The sequence below is a fragment of the Papilio machaon genome, chromosome 13 (assembly GCF_912999745.1).
Source record: "Papilio machaon chromosome 13, ilPapMach1.1, whole genome shotgun sequence".
Taxonomy (NCBI): Eukaryota; Metazoa; Arthropoda; class Insecta; order Lepidoptera; family Papilionidae; genus Papilio; species Papilio machaon.
In genome coordinates, this window is record NC_059998.1 from 6,256,064 (window position 1) to 6,280,271 (window position 24,208).

General features: G+C 33.6%; 3 protein-coding genes across 3 annotated transcripts in view; 2 read left to right on the plus strand and 1 right to left on the minus strand.

The window, feature by feature from the left end:
* The window catches only part of LOC106714466, a 62,096-nt gene extending 55,930 nt beyond the window's left edge, over positions 1-6,166 (minus strand). The window contains exon 1 of the mRNA XM_045680611.1: positions 5,932-6,166. Coding sequence (XP_045536567.1) covers positions 5,932-6,166 — 235 coding nt within the window. The remainder of the gene's footprint in view (positions 1-5,931) is intronic.
* A 2,165-nt stretch (positions 6,167-8,331) lies between these two features.
* LOC106714495 (GTP-binding protein 128up) lies at positions 8,332-11,867 on the plus strand. The gene is made up of 7 exons (XM_045680617.1): positions 8,332-8,493; positions 8,643-8,763; positions 9,041-9,216; positions 9,539-9,778; positions 10,285-10,453; positions 11,037-11,289; positions 11,587-11,867. Exons 1-7 carry the CDS (start codon positions 8,452-8,454, stop codon positions 11,687-11,689), a joined length of 1,104 nt encoding a protein of 367 aa, XP_045536573.1. The 5' UTR covers positions 8,332-8,451; the 3' UTR covers positions 11,690-11,867.
* A 433-nt stretch (positions 11,868-12,300) lies between these two features.
* LOC106714515 (centromere protein S-like) lies at positions 12,301-16,901 on the plus strand. Its single transcript, XM_045680710.1, has 4 exons — positions 12,301-12,550; positions 13,180-13,337; positions 15,566-15,632; positions 16,637-16,901. The coding sequence occupies exons 1-4, from the start codon at positions 12,518-12,520 to the stop codon at positions 16,895-16,897; spliced, it is 519 nt and encodes a 172-aa protein (XP_045536666.1). The 5' UTR covers positions 12,301-12,517; the 3' UTR covers positions 16,898-16,901.
* The last annotated feature ends 7,307 nt before the right edge of the window (positions 16,902-24,208 follow it).

The window sequence follows — 24,208 nt, forward strand, 5'->3', positions numbered from 1 at the left end:
TTATGAAAGGAAACTCGGTTACTCGCGCGGTTCACGTGACATGGACATAATGGTACACGCGACAAATACATAAATAGCGGCCGTGAATGTAACTGCTTGATTTAAATTCGTGAGCAGACTTCGCACACAATTTGTTTATTAAACGATCATACCGACCTTAATTCAACACTTTGGTAAGTTTATACGACTTACACATATGTTATAGTTAACCACAAATTATTATAATGGAATATTTAACTAATATGGAAAACGGCTCAAACATGTGCAACTCGTACATTTACGTACGGCTAAAACACGTACATTTGTTCGGTGTCGGCACAATGTACACAATGGGTACAATGTACGCGGGCAAATGTACGTGAGTGTTTGTACCGTTTTCTACATAATATATTAGTTAAAAATAATGTCTCACGAAATTTTGAATAATTTAATGGAATGTTCATCTCGATATTAAATCAAAAATGTTTAGTGTAGATAAAAACTTTTTACTTTTTCTTACAGCAGTCGCTTTTTTTTTAAAACATAATATTGTCTTTACTAATATTCTAAAGAGGAAAGATTTGGCAAAAATACTTAACGGATTTGAAAAATTCTTTCACTGTTGGGTAGCTATACCATCACCGGGTGATTTAGTCTTTACAAGTTTTTTTAAATTGCTGGCGGACATAGTCGCGGGCATCTGCTAGTTTTTCATAAATCTGCTAGCAATATTCTTATGGTAAGTTGTACTATATTGAAGCTGCTAACATTTATCTCATTTCATTATGTAGTATATAAAAATATAAATTCCAATGCACATTACGAAAGTTTACAGAAAACCATTGCAGTGACAAACCATAAAAATATTAAAATATCGCCGCAGGGAACGAAATTTTACTTTACAAAAGCAGTTACATAGTTTATGTAAATTCCTCGGAGTATCTTTTTACAGAGGCAGTATTTTACGACGCTCGTAACCGTAGTAACATAACAATGTTATTGATGTCACAGGTTGGACGATACAATACATTTTCAATGACCAAGATATTATCATCACCAACCTGTTCTTCTACCTTTACTAGGGTCAGCAGAATATGTACTACTCTTCATCTGTCATATCTGAATTCAATCCCTTCTTACGTATATCCTACTTCACACAATCCATCCATTATTTCTTCTGTCTTCGTCAATTTAATCTAATTGCTTTCTTATTTATACGATAGTAATTTTCGCCTTAAATTTCCGTACCACGATTATCTTTTGCGTCTCAATTTCTCCATCACTTGCACTACTTTTAAAATTCCTTTGATATACACATTCTTAATGTTATTGCTTCTTATTACACCTCTCATCCATCTTAATATCATAATCATCAGCTCACTATACGTCTGCACCGAGGGACTGAGAGCCTACCCTAACATAGGGTTGACTAGGCTATAGTCAACTACGCTGGCCCAGTGCGGGTTGACTTCACACATATCATTGAATTTCTTCTCAGATATATGCAGATTGCATCACGATGTTTTCCTTCATCTGTAGATCTGTCTCTTAAGCTTAAATATTCCAAGATATATTCTAGTAAATAAAAACTTTTATCGAGTGTATCAACTTGTACAAAAGCATATACAGTCAAAATCTGTTATAACGACATCGAAGGGACTACTCATATTGAGTCGTAAAAACCGATAGTTGTAACAACCGGTGACAGGTATTAATAGGAAAGATATGTAATAACATTCAGCCAGGACCTTTGATTTTGGTCAATTTAACCGGTATGTTGTTCTAAACGATGTCGCCATAAACGGTTTTGACTGTAGTCATCTCTTCCGTTCCCTTTAAAATAACAGAGATAATTAACGATTTGTTTTTGTATAGATTTTTTACAGATAAACCCACGGACAGCCAAAAGTATGACGTATCTAATTATTTGAAATGACTATTTGTGTTAATATTAAATAGTAAGCGATTTAATTTTTTTATTTATTTATTAAAGGCGTTATGTTTATTGAAGACAAAATCGACCTTAATTCCAATTACCACTTAGCTGTTAGCTGCATGATACTGTTATTTAGTTGTACGAGAACGTGTGTTCAATTTTCACTTGCGCGGACGTGACTGTTATGTAAAATAGCACGCGACACCCGAGTCGCACGGCTAATTGCTCAGTGGAAAGAGGCACTGAGGTATCTGTGTATAACAAATACGAAACTGTCCGATAACCGGCCATTAATAATAACTTTGGAAGATATTGCTTTCTCTTTGAAAGGAAAATCTAATTAATTCGAAATGGTCTCCAGCGACCTCTTTATTCGATTTGTGGACATTTAGTGAACAATTGTAAAACCTTCCCAACCCTTCATAGGCCAGTTAACCGTTTTAACAATCCCACCTTGACATTTCAATGCAAATTTATATTATTTTAACAGCCCATTCAACTTAAAACGATATTTACAACAGGTATTGAAATTTCCTTTTTTCCATAATTTCTGTTAAAGCTCGGTGTTCAGTGTTTTGAAGTTAATATAATATTAAAGGTAACTTAATTTAATTTTTAACTGAACTCTATAGAAAGGTCTCTTTAACTTACTAACACATTAAAAAATAAACAAAATGATGATCTATTATTAAATTGAAGTACGATAAAAAGTAAAGTATAAGAGCGTAGTAACTTTTTAAAGTTATAGTCACTCCAGCTTTAAAATAATTTAATTAAAACTTGGACCTTTAAGTTTAGCATATTTTTCATTAAAAATTTTAACGACACACTTTTATTCAAAGCACGAACAATTAATTAAGCATATTATTATTGATCATTAAAATTGTGAAATGGCATATTGAAAAAAGAAAATATTATACAAAAGATTTTAAATGTATTTTAACTAAAATAAATAAAACATTAAACAAGTTGATACATAGCTTAAAACGTTGAGTGCAACAGCCTTTCTAATATCGTAAAGTCTATGGTAATCTTGTGAAATTTAAATCACAAAATAAATCAAAGAAATATAACAATACTTAAAGATACTAACAGCTTTTAAGAAATTCTATTTCTTGAGACTTTTCAACATTTCTTTGCCGTCTATTTAATCGGATTGTGAATTGAATTGTCTGTGAAAAAGGTATTTTCTGTGATGTATCTCATTGCGACTGAAAGTATCCTAAAAAAAACTTTGTTAACTCCATTTTATTCTCCGCAGACCGGATGATGAATTTCCTTTGTCGTGAGATGAGCAAGACTCTTGGGGATTAAAAAAAATATGCCAGCTATAGTCAAGAAACTCATTTCTATGGAATATTTCATGTTCTCTAGCCGATGACAAAAGCGCCTGGTGAAAAACTACATAATTTTCTCACAAAAAAAAAGAATGAATGAGGCGCGAGGTTCTCAAAATATAAATAACAGACGGATTAAACATGTCGGCTTGTTCTTCATATAACGATATTGATTGAATTAGTAGTCAAGACTCTATTTAAGAGTACGTTTTTTAAATGATCACTAATTTATTCGGTACTAATTCTTTAGTTAACTAGACATCTGTCTAGACTCTAGAAAATTCCCGTGAAATATAAATTTATCTTGTCATTAATAATGAAAACTAATAGAAGAACAGTCTGAGAATGAGACGGCAAAGCTACATATAAATATAATACATCACAATTACACAGACATAGAGCAAACGGAAGCTGTGCCTTTGAATTTTGAATTATACATACGTTGGTAGACGGTTCCGCACGCCTTGAGTCGGAACAAACGATGTACAAACAAAGATGCATGTGTGAATCTTATACGCAAGCCACCGCACCAAGAGTTAACTGAACCATAGACAGCAGACATTGTCTATGGACTTTTTGTATTGTTATCTATGCGTCTGGTTCTGCTTAGCTTAAGCTATAGAACACTGCATTGACACTTGTATTAATAGACATTGCCACGCCTTTCATTTTATTTGATAAAACTGAGACTGCAATATGTATTAAGTATCACGGCATCTAATAAAAAATAAACAATTAATTTTAATTTATTCCTCCCAAGTAAAGTTGGCGACAAGCAGATGGATTGGCCGTTGATAATTAACACATTGTTTCAAAGAAACGTCTTGTAGCATTGCTTTGGTAATTTATTTCTCTAGTCTTCTTTTACATATCCATGCTTTTCTACCTACTTTTCCCTTTTAATATTATCCATTTAAATGTCCTATTAATATATAAATCACTTAAATTCAAAATGCCAGATTACCCGCGTACTTTAAATAAAATGCAATAATTAAAAATTGTAAAAAAAATTAAGGCGTGCTGGCCACAAAGAATAGATTTTTAGCCGGCTTCTTATAATAAAACATCTTCCCGCCAAGTAGCACCAGACATACCTATTCCAGCTAAAGTAAATTACAAGATCTCATTTAATATTTTATTACAAGCATTTGTATAACGTATTGTCTGCTTTTTTTGAAATTAGTAGACTTCTATGTACGTATCTAAGAACCCTTGGATGACTTATACAATATTAAAAAAGTACCTTATATTAACTCTGGATGTAGTCTAGTTTTCAAACAGTACATTTCTACAGCTTCATAACTAATCTAATATATAAAATTCTCGTGTCACAGTTTTCGTTCCCGTACTCCTCCGAAACGGCTTGACCGATTCTCATGAAATTTTGTGAGCATATTCAGTAGGTCTGAGAATCGGCCAACATCTATTTTTCATAACCCCCCCCCCCCCCCCATTTTTTAACTGCGCGCGGACGAAGTCGCGGGTGACAGCTAGTTTCCTATATAATAATCGTAGCGTGTAAATTGATTAAAATTTGATTAGGCTCAATGTAATATCAGTCAACTTTATTATCTATGGGTCTTCTAATAATTACCTGTACTGATTAAAAGAGAATACAAAACTAATAATTGATTCATTTTTCTTTGTTTTTCTAAAAAAAGCGTTTATGTTCGAGTCATATTATTTATACGCATGTTCTGTTTAAACAAACACAATTACTAACGAGTACATTAAAAACAACAGTATAATTTCCAAGGCCCAATCCGTTAATGGATAGTCAAAATCAAGCAATTGGATAGAGTTACTATCCGTTAATTATTTTAATGGATATCAGCTGGACGCTTGTTTATTACAGATTTGTACTATAAATAACACATATAACAAAACATACAGACAAAACATACAGACAAATTGAGTCGAGATTGAGCCTTAGTTTTGAAATCGAAGTTAAAAATGTACAACTTACTTCTTACTATTATAAATGCGAATGTTTAGATAGATCAACACCGGCTCAAATTTGACAAAGTTGTAGAACATAGTCTGGAAGAACACATAGGCTACCAATTAGGTTTTTTTTTATCCCGCGCGGACTAAGTCGCGGGCAACAGCTAGTATCAATACTAAAGTGTCAGTTATAACGATAAAAAAAATATAATAGTGTCTAGTTACTGAAAGTATTGTGAAACAAGTTTGCTGAGTTACCAAGTATAAAGTCGATGATGAATTTTCTTTGTCGTATGAGAGGGATGGGAATTCATAAAAATATGTCGGAAATGTCACGGATTCTATTGTCGTAGAAAAGAGAATTTGTCTGCAATTTTACGTTGAAAAGGATAAGCAAAAGAGCTTTTATTATTTTCCTTACAATTTTCAAATCCCTTGTACTAGAACATTTTTCTTTTAAGATAAAAATTTAAGATTCATTTTCTTAAATTAAAGATTTTTTTTCTTTTATAAAAGTTTACGAAACCGCAATTCACAATTTTAATACCAACACTAAAAATCGTTTTAGGTAATAAGAATCAGTATCACCGTGGTTTTCTATTGCGGATAAAACTGTTGTAAAACATATACCTATCTCTATTAATACAAAGAGAAAAGAAGTGATGGCAATAACTTTCTGTACAGTTCCTTCGCAAGTGGAAATCCACGGTCAAATATACACACATATCTACTAACCTGTAATAGCCCACAATTCCTTCAAGCATTCTTCCCTAGAGCGTTGTATAGCAGATCTTTTCTGCACGTCGGGGCCTGACTCCAAATATTCAAACAGCACTGCACCGAGCAACACGTACATAACCACCAGTGTAACTAGACCTATCTGTGAACACGCCGCCCTTGTCACCAGAGTCAAAGTACGCCGGACGAGACTCGGCTTGTCTCTATCGTCTAATGACACTTCTGAAGACATATTGGTATTTAAATGTATATTTTACATCCCCAATGGTACATTTCTGGTCTTTTTGGTTATTTAGTCTAAGTTTTGGGCTTAATTTTAATCTATTTTTTTTTTGTTCTTACATTAGCTACATATTTATGTACAAATCCTGAAACAAGAGAAAAATATTATTATTCAACTTGTACACAAGTACAAAAAATTATCATATTATTTAACAGTGTGTAGTTTCTAAATTTTTCTTGTGTCCTTTTTAGTAAAAACCAAACAAAATATCGGACATTTACTTTATTCACCTAATAAAAAGCGAATATAAACATAAAAATATTTGTAACATAAAAGCTCCTCCAAAGCTTTATCCGTAATATCCCGTAGCTCATTTAAGTGTAAGGAAGCAATACCATTAATTTGGTCGATTAATTCCTTACAAAACCGGTCACCCGTGCGATAGTTATCAATGTCGGAACACAGCCATACTTCACTTGTTATGTACTTATATACTTTATTTATTTCGTAGCTTCGTGTTTACATTACTACGAAAGTTCTACGAATGCTACATTACTTGCTACGAAAGTTACCAACTGCTACAGAAGTATTACAGTACAAGAGTTTATGTATTTCTATTTTTATTAATTAATCAGCCTAATATAAGTATACCTTTTTCTGCGCACATTATATTCTAAGCGAAACACTTGTACATATTGTTATCACAGTTATTCCAAGGGAAATGAAAAGGACGACCATATATGTATTTTTGAACCGCTCACGACATTGGAAATGTGATTCTCTTCTTAATAATATAGTAAAGAAATTTATTAATATTACATTTGCGTTTAATTATTAAATAACATTTTAAAAGTATTTAATAATTCAGGAAACGTTAACAACGTGAACCTGCTAATAAATTTTTAAGAGTTCTTAGGATAATAAAATAATATAGAATAATGTATATAAATACTTTCACATCTCGTCTTACAGAAAACAGATTTAATTAAAGAAGAATTAGAAACGTTTTAATCAATAAAAACAGTATTATATCTAAAAATTAAATTCCCCGTCAGTTCTTAATGACATATATAGTTGAATAATTTATATTGTTAGTAGTTATTTAGTGTCCCAAGTGTTAATATAAATGTACATAGAATATGTACGTAAAGGACAGCAACACGTAACCTTTTTTTCCATTTAATTATTACATACTGCTGCAATAAATAAAAAACACCAAAGGCAGTAAAAAATAAGAACTGTTTTACTCTTTTTTCTAGTTATCAAAATATGTTTTTCTTAAATTAAAATATTAAAGATAATTAATTCGTGTTTTTCTTGAAAACTACGTATAGATTGCTTAATATTTTTGAAGAAGTTTTTATCACAATAAAATTTCTACTTAAAGCCATATTTATTTTTAAAATTTCTAAAAAATAGTATCTGATTTAACTTTTTTATTGCCTTCAGGATAACAAACGCTTTTATAGACGTTCAAAGTTAAATTACGTCTGTAACTTACCAATAGTCCTTAGTAAATTATCAAAGTTTTTTAGTCTATACTGTCTATATTTTAACTTACACCACCATTATCATACACATAAATTTTTTAAAACATTTTGCAGTGATTAACTTTTTTTTCAACACTTACTGAAACAAAGTTATTTTAATTCAGTTTATATCATCGTAAACTTAACGGACTATACGAGAGTGAATCGTAAAGTGACTAATCATACCGACGGTCGACGTTACACTGAACCAAAACTGTTCGAAGTACCTCCAGTTTTTCAGTGGTTCTTCCCTTATGAGAAAGATGCGCACCCTGCAGCAAAAGCTTTTTCGCGTAGTTATTCATCTAGATAAAAGCGCCCTCTTTGGTTTAAATTAGTTATTTTAAAAACTTACCACATTGGTAGTGCTTTTAATTTTCAACAAAAGATGGCGCTTATTTCTACTTTACCTAAAACTCAACATAGATAAAACATCAACAAACGAGTTTCGTTTATGTCAAAACTATTCAATAAAAAATTTTAATATCACTAACAACTATTACTAAACCCCTGATAAAATCGCAATAGTTTTAAATCTATTGGTAGTATTGACAGCAGTTATGAACTATAATTACGTGGCAACTGGCAACGATGATCCGATCTGTCGTCTCGTCTGTCGGTCAAAACTCAAAACGAAGGAAACGAAGACTGTCAGCTTGTCACGCTTTCCTTCTGTGTATTTATTACGTGTAGCATTTAAGATAAATCATAATACTTAATATCCTTTGTATAATTTCACTTTAACGCTAAGATAAAACTAACACAATGAGTACTATATTAGAGAAAATTGCCGCTATCGAGGCTGAGGTAAGTTAGGGAGGTTATGTTAGAAACTTTTTATTACACAAGATAATATTGTTAATTGAACTGATAGTACTATGTTTTATAATATACATATAATCACAGTCAAGTTTGTAAGCATAGAAGGATACGTTAAATGATGTTGGTACTTTTAGATGGCCCGGACACAAAAAAATAAAGCAACAGCGCTTCATTTAGGCATTCTGAAAGCAAGATTAGCTAAATTGAGGCGAGAATTGATTACACCTAAAGGCGGCGGTGGAGCTACAGGCGAAGGTAAGCTGGTATTTCAAGTAATTGATACCAGTTGGTAACACTTCATTATTACACAAGTATGTAAACAAAATTAAATTTCTTATTGGCTTACTATGAGAAACTTTTACACAAAATTTTTTAATATCGAATTAAAAACCCCCTCTGACTGTCTTCCTATGACATTTGGGAGAATAATACATATTAAATTACATCTCTCTCAACAAAGTTCAGTCATTTAGATCTTCCTGATGTAGTTGGGTCATGATATTTTAATATTAAATTCACAATGTCATTACAGGATTTGATGTTGCCAAGACTGGAGATGCAAGAATTGGTTTTGTAGGATTTCCATCTGTAGGAAAGTCTACTTTGCTCTCTAACCTAGCTGGAGTGTACTCGGAGGTAGCTGCATATGAATTTACAACATTAACAACTGTGCCAGGTTGTATCAAGTATAAAGGTGCTAAAATACAGGCAAGTATAGTATTTACAATATGAAACACTTAATATGTAAGTTAAAATAGTATATTGATTAAGGTCTATAACTAAGTCCCGACTAAACATTGCATATTTGTCAACCATAGGAAAAACTGCTCACAAATAATAAAATGCTGGCCATATTGAAGACATTGATTTAAAAAAAAACTATGGGACTGATTTCAAAACATATTTTACCTTTCGGACACTACTTTATCCCTGAATAATATATTCTGTATTTATTAAAAAAAATGTTTTTTGAAAAAAAAAAATACATCCATCTAAAAGCTAAACACATTGCTATCTGTCTCCATTGCAGCTTCTCGATCTTCCTGGTATTATCGAAGGTGCTAAAGATGGTAAAGGTAGAGGTCGTCAAGTGATAGCAGTGGCTCGCACATGCAGTCTCGTTTTCATCGTGCTTGACGTTCTCAAACCACTGCAGCACAAGAAACTACTAGAACATGAATTGGAAGGATTTGGGTTGCGGTTAAACAAACAACCTCCAAACATTCACTTTAGAAAAAAAGATAAAGGTGGCATCAATTTGAATACAACTGTAAGTAATTAAGTTTTTCTTACTTAATTCCTCCGTAGTTCAGGTTAACATAAAGATCTAAATTACAACTTAAATCAAGTTGGCGCCATTTAAAAAAAAAAAACTTTTAATATGGAATGGTGGCAAATGAGCAAACGATCACCTGAATTCGCCGAAATATCGAGGTGACCGTTGCCCATGGATATCCGCAAATGCAGATGCGTTGCCTACCTTAAATCAACGGAGAAGGGGACGCACAGAAAGAGAATATTTCCCCTTCCTATGCATCCCCTCCGCTAAATCCACTTCCCCTTCCCATCCTTTTCTAATAAGAAAAGATTGTAAAGGAGAAGAAGACTAAAATTAGGACTCCGGCACCACACTCATCAGACGAAACGCGGAATTACTTCCACATCCGACTGTCTTCTGGTTGTGGTATTTCACCGGGCGAGCCGGCCACTTCGTGCAACTAATGTTGTTGCTAGCGTCTACTACTGTTATATAATAATAAAAAAATCTATTTCCAGTGTCCACAATCCGAACTGGATATAGAAACAGTAAAAACAATTTTATCTGAATATAAGATCCATAATGCAGATATAACTCTCCGATATGATGCAACCAGTGACGACCTTATTGATGTTATTGAAGGCAATAGAATTTATGTACCCTGCATCTATCTGCTTAATAAGATCGGTAAGAATAATTTTTTATCTGTATCTATAATTTTAATTTAATATTTAAATCATTTGTGTATGTCAAATTCCATGCTACTAAAAAATTTCAAATTTTCAGTTATTTTGGTTTATGTAGATATGTTAATAAAAATGTTTTACCAAAAATATGTTACGACGTATTTACGAGGGTTAGCGTAAAATGTCTAATTTATCTATGTGTGAAAATATTTGTTACATTTTATAACACAAGTGTGTCTGGACAAGCCCGCAATGGGTTTATAAACACTTTTATTGTACCCTGTTAATATTAAAAAAATCTATATATATAAAAGAAAGTCGTGTTAGTTCCATTATTTATAACTCAAGAACGGCTGAATCGATTTCACTGAAAATTGGTGGGCAGGTAGCTTAGAACCAGGAAACAGACATAGGATAATTTTTACTCCGTTTTCTATTTTTCATTCCGCGCGGACGGTGTCGTGGGTAAAAGCTAGTAGTATATAAATTTAAAAAGTAGTCAGTCCATACACTTTAATGGAATTTTTATTTGGAATGAAGTTTTGACTATAAATAGACCCTAATTAAGCTTTTTTATTTTTCAGATCAAATTAGTATTGAAGAGTTGGATGTTATTTATAAAATTCCTCACTGTGTACCGATCTCCGCCCATCATAAATGGAATTTTGATGACTTATTGGAAAAGATGTGGGAATATTTGAAGCTTATTAGAATATACACGAAGCCTAAAGGACAACTACCCGATTATAATGCTCCTGTTGTGTTACATGCGGATAAAACTAGCGTTGAAGACTTTTGTAACAAGCTGCATAGGTCTATTGTGAAGGAATTTAAATAGTAAGTACAGTTTATAAAATACTAGCTTTTGCCCGCGACTACGTTCCCGCGGAATTTAAAATAGAAAACGGGGTAAAAATTATCCTATGTCCGTTTCCTGGTTCTAAGCTACCTGCCCACCAATTTTGAGTCAAATCGGTTCAGCCGTTCTTGAGTTATAAATAGTGTAACTAACACGACTTTATTTTATATATATAGATTTTTAACTTGAAATAGAACATAATATTGAACCTTGTATTAAAAGAAATTTATGTTAATTATGTGAAAATTGTTTTTAATTTTATCTTATATTTACAGTGCATTAGTATGGGGTTCTTCTGTGAAACATCAGCCACAAAAAGTTGGTATAGAACATATCCTAGCAGATGAAGATGTTGTGCAAATTGTTAAAAAAGTTTAATGTGTGAAAGAAATTGATATTTTTGAAACTAAGTGAAGTACGGAAAAGTATAATTATAAGCAATTGAATTGTTGAGCGTTAAAACTGAGTATTTACATAAGTTGTAATCATTTTCACTAACCACTGCAAACATAAAATTTTAAAATGTAATAACCTATTTTAAACTTGTCCCGGTTGTAACTATATTTCAGGATCAGTGTCATTTATATTTGAGTTATTTTGAATAAAATAACATATTCTGTTAATTGGATTTTTATTTTTCCTTTAAATGATAAAAAACAATCAAAATCAGCATTCTGTCAAATTATACAAGAGATGTATCAGAACAATCTTAACTTGACGAATTAAAAACAATATTAAACTGAATTAAATGATTTAATGCCCTTATTCATATTATGCGTATGCAAATCAAAGTTTTTATAAATTCATAAATATTTTTTTATCCTATAAAAAAATCTTTTCGTTTTTTATCTTTGGCTTGTACCATAGTGAAAATTCAGAAAATTGGTTATTCCACATTCTACGAAAGACTAGGCAGTATGGTCGAAAGACTATAGCCTGCGCCATGGGCGAAAAAAAAAATGGTTATTCCACAACTGTCAATGTCAGTTATCAACGTCAACGTAATAATCCAAAAACAACAAATAAAGACTCATGAAAACATTTTTATTTGTTCGATATTGTTTCTGTTGGCAATTATAAGATAATATCGTCTAAAAGTTTACGATCAATTGTTTTGGAAACCACCTCCATTTATCTAAAATTCTTAAAGATATTGAATTCCAAGAAATAGCGGGAAGGTAAAAAAAGGTCTAAAATTGTTACATTATGACGACATTTGAAAATTTAACAAAATCCCAAGTAAGTTTTCCAGTTTCTTCTATCCTGTTAAATTATTTTACTTTAGTTAATACAATTTTATTCCGTGAAGATACATTGTTCTTTAAGTTTGACATCAAATTCAAATGTTTTTAAGTTATAATTCGGAGTTCGTCGACGTAGTGCTATACGATTATTGTAGATGGCACTGTAACACAATTTGATAAACAAGACAAAACAATTTTTAGTTTAGAGAAATTCAATTTAAATTTTTCCATAAAACAGTGGATAATATATTTTTAACATACCATTTTTTTATGTCATACTGAGCCGACCCATTCGTGCAACAGATATTATTGTTGCTGGCGTCTACCACTGTCTAAATCTAATATGTATATAAAATTCTCGTGTCACAGTTTTCGTAAGCGTACTCCTCCGAAACGGCTTGACCGATTCTCATGAAATTTTGTGAGCATATTCAGTAGGTCTGAGAATCGGCCAACATCTATTTTTAACTGCGCGCGGACGTAGTCGCGGGCGACAGCTAGTATTGAATAAAATTTTACATACTAAATACTTTTAAAAGAAAAGCGTAAGCACTAGTCGAAAAGACTCATATTATCGAAAATATTCATAGGCTTCATATGAGAAATAAAAATTCTTACTTCTAGAAGCTACGAGCTTCGTTACATCGAGACGTGCAGGCCATTTGCAAAGAAACGTGTCATAACCTTGGCTTGGACATAACGAAAGCCTCAATGGAAATCATTGCTGAGCTTGTCTATAAGAAGTTATGCATTTACGCTCTTGATTTGGAGGCATTTGCTAAGTATGTTTAACTTATGTTTTTTTTATTTACGTTATAAAGAAAGAAAATCAAAAAAGTCAAACGAACATTGAGTTAAGATAAGTTAAGAACATTCACTGCCGAAACACAAGATTATTTTATTTTTAAAATAAGATATGTCGGATGAGCACCGCCCGAAGTGTTTGAGAAACACACAACGTCAGTGGTGGTAGCACCACTAACATCATTTTTAGCATTGCTCATCCTTAAATGAAACACAGCCTTTGATGAATATCCTTATATTTCTCAGCAGAGTTTTTGCCTCCTTAAAGAGCTCTGAACACTCCGGCGGTCGTACTGAGACTGCCTCTGTGCCGCCGGAACATTCTTATTTATACCCTCATGAGACTTACAATAAAGTGTTTGAATTTAGTAATCGTTTGTAAATTAATCTAAAAATTACAATAAATGAAGTTTTTTAATCAATTAATCGATTGTAAGAACGTATTTACAAGAGTTATTTAATTAATTTCAACAGTGAGATATTTTTATAAGATGGTCACGCCGATACGGCCATGCTGACAGGCGGTGCGCGCTCTGCACCAGCCTCGTAGAAACCTGTTTGTTCACCTGTAATCATTGAAGAGTATTTCTCTGAGTTCGCTATCTGTAAGCAACTTGTCACTAATCAGTAACCTATTGTTAATCAACAGTGTATGTTGCGAATTAATTACTAAACAAACAATCATGAATGTTATGACTATGAATGTTCTGAACATTGGTCTCGTAGATTTTTCATAGATGTCTCGGAGGGTCTCGTAGAGTGTCGTAGGGTCTCGTAGATACTCGTAGGGTCTCGTAGTGTCTCGTAGTGTCTCGTAGTGTCTCGTAGTGTCTCGTAGTGTCTCGTAGGGTCTCGTAGGGTCTCGTAGGGTCTCGTAGGGTCTCGTAGGGTCTCGTAGGGTCTCGAAGGGTCTCGAAGGGTCTCGTAGGGTCTCGAAGGGTCTCGTAGGGTCTCGTAGGGTCTCGTAGGGTCTCGGAGGGTCTCGGAGGGTCTCGTAGATATCTCGGAGGGTCTTTATGGTAGTAGTTTAATAGTAATAAAATGTGTACTTACAATTTTATTTTGATGATCAGCATACGTATTTCTCGAGAGGTTGATGGAAGAGGTTGATTTGAAACAGTATCACCTTCTTAGGTTAATTCATTCTGGGTTGATTCATTCTCCGCCGATACGGTCAACTGTTCTCCCATTTAAAAGTGGTCACCATCCAATCATCTACCCACATTTTGGCGCGTCCTTTCAACAGGCTACACACCTTCATCCAGATGTCTAAATCATTAAGGTTATAAGCTTTGATTACCTGATCTATGTGCTGGCACCACTCTCGTACACCGACGTTTGTATCCGGATCAAACGATGGGAGGTAGATATCATTGATCTTGATTTTTGTTTCTGTGGGTGGAGCGCCGTTCGGACATCTTCTGCATCATCTCCATCATCGCTGAGAATTTTGTTCTACTTCATCAGGCGGCGGATGAGCTACCGAAGTGAATTCGTGGGCTGAAAGCTCTTGTTATCCCACTTCTGATGTCGGATGAGCACCGCCCGAAGTGTTTGAGAAACACACAACGTCAGTGGTGGTAGCACCACTAACATCATTTTTAGCATTGCTCATCCTTAAATGAAACACAGCCTTTGATGAATATCCTTATATTTCTCAGCAGAGTTTTTGCCTCCTTAAAGAGCTCTGAACACTCCGGCGGTCGTACTGAGACTGCCTCTGTGCCGCCGGAACATTCTTATTTATACCCTCATGAGACTTACAATAAAGTGTTTGAATTTAGTAATCGTTTGTAAATTAATCTAAAAATTACAATAAATGAAGTTTTTTAATCAATTAATCGATTGTAAGAACGTATTTACAAGAGTTATTTAATTAATTTCAACAGTGAGATATTTTTATAAGATGGTCACGCCGATAGATATGATCCACATTAATATTTTGATATATAAATAAGAGTCACGCTAGGACGTGCCTTAGGGTCAGTACAAACAGACCGGGGCGGAGCATAGGGCAAAGAGAAATCTCTGTTCTCCCCGGTGTGAACTCACCCTTCTAATGTCCCTGTCCATTTCTCGTAATATTTGACGAAAACTTTGTTATACGATTTATTATTACTTATAATGATAGATAGTTTTACATCAAAAATCACAAACTTGTAATATACATACCACTTCTACTTGTTCTTATTCACGTTACATATAGGCACGCTAAACGAAGCACCATCAACTGTGATGACGTCTTACTATTAGTAAGAAGAAATCCATCTTTGGTAAGTAATTCAAATAATTTCTTTAATGTCTCTATCCGCCTTTATAGTCCTTTATAGGTTAAACTTGCGATTAGTATACATTTCTCAGATTAATTCTACAAGATATGAGTCTCTTATAGTATTAGGTGGCAAACGAGCAAGTGGCCACCTTCCCAAAAATAAAGAAGCGACCGCTGCCCATAGACATCCGAATTTACAGATGCGTTGCCTACCTTTAATGGGTACCAGAAGTGCACAAAGGATAAAACCCCTTGCTATACGTCAGTTAATGTTTTACTTATAATCGTTAAAGGTCTTAGTTATAGGTCCTTTAGATAACAAAATAAAAACTATCGTATCAGACCACAGACATAGTTGCAAAATGCATACATTATGTCTGCGATCCGTGATTAGGTCCGTATGTTTATTCATACAGACTCTCACGCCCCATTCCAAAATAATGAATCGCTTTCCGGTTATTTTGGCGCCAATTTTAATTTAAATACGATTCTGAATGACTAACACAGGTTGATGGACTTTATTTATGCAATTGCTGTTTTCGTTCTAAAATGATATACCTAATTGAAATCCCATTACCGCGTGATGCGTTTGCGTTTGAATTTGTTACATCTAACACACTGGCTGTTAACAAATCTGGTTTGGTTTAATTATATATTAGTAAGTTTATTAATATTAAATTTATTGACGCATGTCTATAGGTCTATTGTCTATTTATGATCTAAGTGACATATTTTTATGCTTCTTTTATGTTGAATTTTCTTTTTTTTTAATATCTTCGTAAACTACATTTGGCCAATTTTAAACTATAATATTCGATTATTGTAGGGCTAAAGTTATTCGCTTACCGTTGGTTTCGGATACCAAAACCTCTGTATTAAACAAATCGTCATTATCATTATCTTTTACAAAACTGAGATAAAGTTTTAAATGGGGATTTCAGTCTCAGAAACCTACGGTTAGTGATTTATTAAATTGATAATTAGTTTGTGTATAATTTCTTTCAGAAAGCACATTTAAGTGATCTAATAAGTAATCAACCTTCGACTTCAAAAGATAAAAGAAGAAAGACAATTGCTGTGGCAAACTTAAAAGAAACTCTTACAGTTACAACATCGAAATCAGAAATCGAAAGTGAAAAGATAGACAAAGAAAAAGTAAACAAAGAGAAGAAAGATAAAGAAAAAGGAATAGAAAATGACTTTAAAATGGACAATAGAATTAAGGATATGTCTATAGATGGTACTATAGATTTAACTTTTGATTAAAAAATATTCCACATGCGGTTTATTATTCCGAAATCTTCAGAAAATTACTGATTATATTTATATATATTAAAATGCTAGCTGTCGCCCGCGACTCCGCCTGCGTGGAATTAAAAAAAAAAACTTAATAAGTTGCCTATGTGTTGCAGATTATGTTCTACATCTGTGCCAAATTTCATCAAAATCCGTTGAGCCATTCAGGAGATACCTTCAAATAAACATCCATCCATCCATCCATCCATCTAAACATTTGTATTTATAATATTAGTAAGATATGTAACAAATAGAATTCAACTTAGAAATTAAACACAGTAAATTTATCTGAGGTATACAAAAACTGCTTTGCCTACCATACAACCAACAAGTAGGTACGTACATCGACCGCCAAAAAACTCGTTATAACGGAACACAATTACTAAAGACTAGAAGAATCCTCAGAGCTGCTACAGAAATATGTATTATTTTTTTTTTAATTCAAATAACTTTACTATCTTTTTCTACTATCTATTTGTTAATATGAATTATTTAAATTTGATTATGTGCTAAGATAGAAACAAGGTCCATTTACGAACATATGAAACGACTTATTAAAGTGAGCTAAATAACTTGAAGCTTGGGTTATGATCATATCTTATTGATATGTATAGCGCATTACACATAAATAATGTATTAGAACAGCTCTGGTCACAAGTTACGTTCTAAGGTTAGGTACAAAGCAAGCTGTTAAGCATAAAGCAAGCATTCGGTATGGCCTTACGCTCCTTTAACCTTATATCATCAAGCCGGTGCTGTTGTGTGAAAAAATATAATTTTACATTTTGTAGACAATATTCTAGGTAAAATTTTGATTATGTGAATGATTTATTAGTTATCTTGAAAAAAAGAAATTCGACTCTATTCGTTTCTCTGTTCCCAGTGGTTAATTACTCCTATAACGACAGTTAGAGTATAATGAGATTTTTGCAATTCAACAGTAGCACATTACAGGGCGCTGTTTGTCAACCCCCATCCCCCTACGCTGACCACCCCCTGCGGCTAGGGGGGGAGTTATTAGGCAGCTTTGTTAATGAATTTCATGTAGACTAACACCCTGTAAACATTCGGTAACATGTATTGTTGGAATAAGAAAATATGCTTATGAAAAATATTTATAATTTACTAGCTGTGGCCCGCGACTCCGTCCGCGCGGAATTAGAATATACTTAATAGGGGTATGAAAAATAGATAGTAGCCGATTCTCAGACCTACTGAATACGCATATAAAATTTGGTAAAAATCGGTAAAGCCGTTTCGGAGGAGTACGGTAACTAACATTGTGACATGGAAATTTTATATGTTACATTTTGCTTACGACAAAATAAATTGATTTGCTCATACAATTTGAGACAACTATACGAGTACAATCTAGACAAGCCCTAAAATGTGTAAACAAATGACACTATCGGAGGTGGTCATACACTATTTAATTTTCGGTTTCGTAATTATGTGAAAATTGAATATGGATGATAATGTTACAAAGTTATGAAAGATAAAGTTGATTTGGTTGTAAAGTTTAGCTCTAAAGGACGATCATTTTTATTAATAATCTAAGTTTTACGTTGAAATAGACCATACCTTTCTAATAGAGCACCTGTGGCGTAGTTGCTAAGCGCTTGACTGGACTAGAATGAACGTCCAGGTTCGATCCCCGCGATGTAGTATATTATCTATCTATATTTATCCGTGGTTCTTAACTTGAAGGATAACATCGTGATGCAACCTGCAGAGCAGAAATTCAAAGATATGTCAAGCAATCCGCACTTAGCCAGTGTCGTTGACTATGGCCTAATCAACCTTGGATAGGCTCTCAACTCCTTAGTGGGGACATTTATGAGCTGACGACGTTGTTATTTCTATTCGGTTAATTTTAAAAAGTCCTTCCAAACAAGATTACAATTAAATTGGATTCTCTTTTTTGTGGACTCAAAGTAGTCGTTTGGCCTATTAGTCTAAACTGAACGGCACCCAAGGGCCAGTAGTTCACTCGCTACTTTACCTAATTAATATGGTAATTAGGCTGTTATGATCATTTGTTACAAATCGATACACACTTTTTATGTTGTAATCTCTACGTATTAAAAAGTACTCCTTCTGTGGCTGTCTGTTTAAACACCATAAAACAATAAAAAAAATATTTATGATTAAATATTTATTGAGAATAAAGATCATGTGTACATATTTTTTAACGCTTTGTTAGTAAAATAATTAACAAATTCCTTCAAAATATGTAAAGGTATTGTCGGGTTTAGATTGAAGATTGAATATTCACAAGTTCAAACGAACAAAACTTGGTTGCACGTTAGAAAATAAAGTACTAGAAACAAGGATAACAAATTAGAGTCTAATGTAAATCAGTTCGGAACAAAGCGGAGTGCGGCGATCTAGGATACCTGGACGGGACCTAGGCGTTCTAGATGCCTGGACGGACTTAGGTGTTCTAGATAGCTTGTGGCTAGGAGAGGCGAGCTCGCGGGAGATAGGCCTGCGGTGCTCATTAAAATATGTAAATGCCGTTCTGAGACATTACGCAGATAGGTGCTTCTGACTTATTGACTGAATGGCTTTATCCTGTATCACGCATGCCATTTCATTTTATTAACTTTCACATCTAAAATTAAACTTTGAGTGGCACTCCAGAATGTAGAAATTGCGGTCGTTTTTACACTGATAGCGCAAAAATAAATAGAGAGGTACGGTCTAAGTGATAAGAAAATGCTTGAAAATTGACAAACAGACAACCTCCTCTTAATTAAAGATGTTCGATTTGATTGTGCTCATTTAAGTTACACTAAATTATCATTGCTGCCAACACGTACAAAGCCATATTGTCTACTCTCTTTATCTCGCTGAAAAATTGAGATAACCATAGGATTTTCTTTTTTGTTCAAGTAATTTGGCACTGGAAAGTCACTTTAAAGTTGCAATGTTTATTTATACCATACTAGCTTTTACCCGCGACTCCGTCCGCGCGGAATAAAAAATAGAACACGGGGTAAAAATTATCCTATGTCCGTTTCCTGGTTCTAAGCTACCTGCCCATCAATTTTCAGTCAAATCGATTCAGCCGTTCTTGAGTTATAAATAGTGTAACTAACACGACTTTCTTTTATATATATAGATTTTTACAATTGCTGTCGCGTGTTGCATATACCCGTCCGAGTTGTGAACGCATTACTCGTTTACGGGGCACCTACCGCGCGCAACTATTTAGCATCATTACAAATGTCGCTCGCCGTGTCCGCGTGTTCGTCCGCCTGTGTGCGGGACCTACCGTTCCTTATTAATAAGCCGTATTGGGCTAATCTGCATGGAAATGGCTTTTCACTTTATAATTCTATTTTATTTATGGTCTCTTCTCGAAAATCAATATACCAAGGTTAAAATAATAATGAAATTGCATACAAACGCATTGAAGTAGATATATTGAAATAAATAAGACTGTTTACTTCTCTTGCCCTTCTACAGCACTATCTAGTTTAGCGCAGCAAGGTTTTCACAAAATATGAAATAAAATAAATAATAATTACTTCAAAAGTCTAGAAAACAAAAGTTAACTTTTAAAATTCTAACTTGAAGTCTACATTCTAACAATGAAAGTAAAGCCGTGTCCATAGCAAGCGAGCGGTGTTCGTTACCGCGACTCGCTGAGGTAAGCACGAGTGTTGTTTTGTTCGGGCCACAGTCGTCATTACGTACCTCCAGCTCATTACTGCCAACAGATCACTCGCTTAATTTGTGCATTTCCGATCCAAAGATATTCAAATTTCAACTCTAATGACGCACGGGGAAATGTTAATAAAATGTTAATGCGGCGAAAGCGGTCGTCTCGGTCCGCAATAAGTGACAGATTTGCTTGACAGACGGAGCTCGTTTGCGGCCGTATGAATAAGTCACGATCGGGTTTTTTGTGTGCCCTATTATTTATAAGGCTTAATACTGGCCGTGGTACCTGGAACGTACTTCGCTATTTTTAAGTTCCGACGTCGCGATTGATCGAACATCTTATACCGCTCAGTATTCTATAAACTAATAAATAAACATAAAGATAGGATCACTTCCTGCAACTAATTTAAAATACGAGATCATTTAACAATATTGTAGTTTCTTTGACAATTCGAGTTTCTCAGGAGTGAAGTTAGCTGAAGTTCAATGTTGTTACTGACTGACATTGGCAGCTATGTTCAAGCAGTGACTGTCTTCTACTTGACCCCTAAAGAAGTATATCTTTACAAAGTTTCGTCATGCAATAATTAGCAATAGTTAATTCCAAAAGGAAGATAACCTTAATGAGGTATTCAGCTAAGCCGGTATACTGGCCTGTATCATGTTGGAGGGAGTCGACCATTGAATTATTCATTAAAATCAATGCACTTAAGCCCCCGGTTAATTCAGCCTACGCATAACTTAATGCAGATAGCAGTTTTAACAACGAATTCTTTTAAAAATAAATAGCTATTTGTTTCACAATTTTTTTTTTAATTTCAGATTTTCGAACGAGAGACATCAGATGTCGAAAAGAAGAAAAATGACGTCAGAACTAAGCGATGGATTCAGATTAGCGTTGCCAGGCGTCCGGATAAAGCCGGACATAGGTAGGCTTTTTGATTGCGTGTCCGGCCAAAATAAACGGTGCCCGACTTTTCTTAGGCTTTTTACATTTCCAAAACGACAGTGTACCTATTAATACTGAGACAAAATTCTAAATAATACAGGGTATCCGACCTTTCAACCCAACTGTCCGGCCAAACTGGCTGGTCTGTCTGGCTAGTAGATTTGGCGACCTGGCAACCCTAATTCAGATAGCTATAGTGGTAATTTGACTACATTATAACAGTGGATTTCCACTAGCGAAACACCCCTGCAAAAACAAAACTACTATCTCTTATAGAATGTTTTGGCAATGGGAACCAACACAAGTCTAAGTTTGACCTATAGATAGATAGATTCATACAAAGGCATGAGACTATTTTACGAATTGTTATTAGTGTGCGGAACGTAAATGTGTAGTATAATGAAAATTATATTTAAATTCGAAAAAGCATTGTATAAAAATTGAAAAGAGAATATACTGAACTATTTGTTAAAATGTAAACTTATTTCATGATGATATATATAAAAATATATATATTGAATTGAAAACTTTTAAAAACACTTAATAATTATCACAAAAAAGCTTAAGGAAAAAAGGCAATTTTTCTAGTCTCACTCAGGATGAGATATCTTCAGTATAAATGAGATAAGTATTCAAGGTTTATTTTAAGTTATTTAATAATGGATATTAAAAAGTAACCTCCTTACAAATTTGTTGGAAACCTATTTTTAAAGAGCAAATTTATCTTTCAGTATAATAGACTTGGTAATGACGCAAAAAGAACTTTGGCAGCATTTTAAATCCCGTTATACAGTTCACTGAGTTGGGATAGTTTAGCGGTTTGACTGAATATATTTACATAGTTAATACAAAGGTTCACTGTTAAGCAAATCATAGTCTTTATATCCATTCTACACATACTATCAATGGAGATTCCGATATAGTAGTTTTTTGACTGTATACCAATATATGCGAAAACTTGGGTCTCTGTTCAATCCTTAAGTTGTAAAAGAAAAGCATAATTGTGTTTTATTTTTTAAATACTATGAAGCGATACATATCTTACTTTTCCAGCGACTTTATTAAGACTAGCGGTCGCCCGCGACTTCGTCAGCGCGCAAAAAATTGCTTAATTTACGCCCGCATACACCAGCAACCTGTAAAAGTTTTGTCAAAATCGGCCCTTTTGGAGATTACCCGGAACAAAGCCTGACTTGCGGACAGACAGACGGGCAAATATAAAAAAATGGGATTTTTGTTGCAACGCAAATACATCATATTCGCGAAATGTATGTATTTTTTCGATATTTACAAACAGACCCTCTAATTTAATTAATTATTAAATAAACAATTGTATATTAAAACTGGTAATCTTTTTGATTGACTAAAAAGGTTTTTACGTCTTATTTAATGGCCAGTAAAAATCGTTTAAAAATAAAAATTAAAAGTCAACAAAATTCGAATGACATTTGTTTGAATGCGAGGTGTAAGTAGACATTGCATATTGTTTGCCGCTCCATCGTGCGCCGAATGCGATTGACATTTTTTGGTTTCGAACTTAATTATTGACAAAATAGCGAAAAAGTTCGTGATGTCACAGCTCAGATGTTGACAATAACTAAGTTTCAAGTTCGATTTTTCACAAGTTCTTTGTATTAGTATGACAAGGGAATTCTATTGTGTTCTATTTGTTATAATTATAAGCAAAAACTTTTATTATTCATTTTTTATTTGACCATGTATTCAATACATTGAATACTGGTGTTCTTTTTCACGTTCCAATAATCTGGATTTCATTATTTTAAACTGCGAAGTTTGTATTGATAAATACTGTTTTATTTTAAATCGGGCGATTACTTTATAAAGTGAATATTGAGTAAAGCTACCGAATACACATAAACATGATGCCCCGCAAATGAATGATTGTTATTTTATTTTTCGATCGAGACCTGCGGCGGCGCTGACTGTCCAAGAATTAATAACTGCGCGCCGATGTCCGGGGTTCAAAACCGCGACAATCTGCGACCTTTTACAGAATGCGCGCGACATTTTTGTTCATTTATTTTCGATTTTTTTTCTATTCAGTGCCGATAGTTTTTTGCGGTAACGACTCGTACACGCTTTATGTTACTACGTTTGGCAAAATTTTAATGGGCACCGACAGACGACGGACGGATGGACGGTTTTGAAGTGATCAACAACGGACCGAACAATATGATGTTTTTTTGTACGTATGATTAATTGAAACCAGTTATAGTTATGATTGAAAAAAAAGTATTTGAAATACGAAATAATAATTAGTAACAATAACTAACCCATTGAAATAAAATGTAAGATAACGCTAACTTGTAGAAAATATTTTAGCAGTAGTCAACACTGATCTTGTTTTAAATAAAGCTTTAAATAAACACAAACGATTTAACTTACCACTTATTTGAGAAATGAATTTCGTATAAACGAACCATTCAATATCAATTTCCATTATTCATATTTTGCATTTGTCATAATCGCAACGTTCGCAAATCGATTCGCGACTAACGAGTATCGAAAATAAACAATAACCGAATACGTTCCGATTTAAATACGTAATCGATTCTTTGAGTGGCCGTCACAGCCCTCAGATGCGATTCCAGTGTTTGTCACTTAACGGCGAACTAACCCCACGTTTGGTTAATGAATTTATA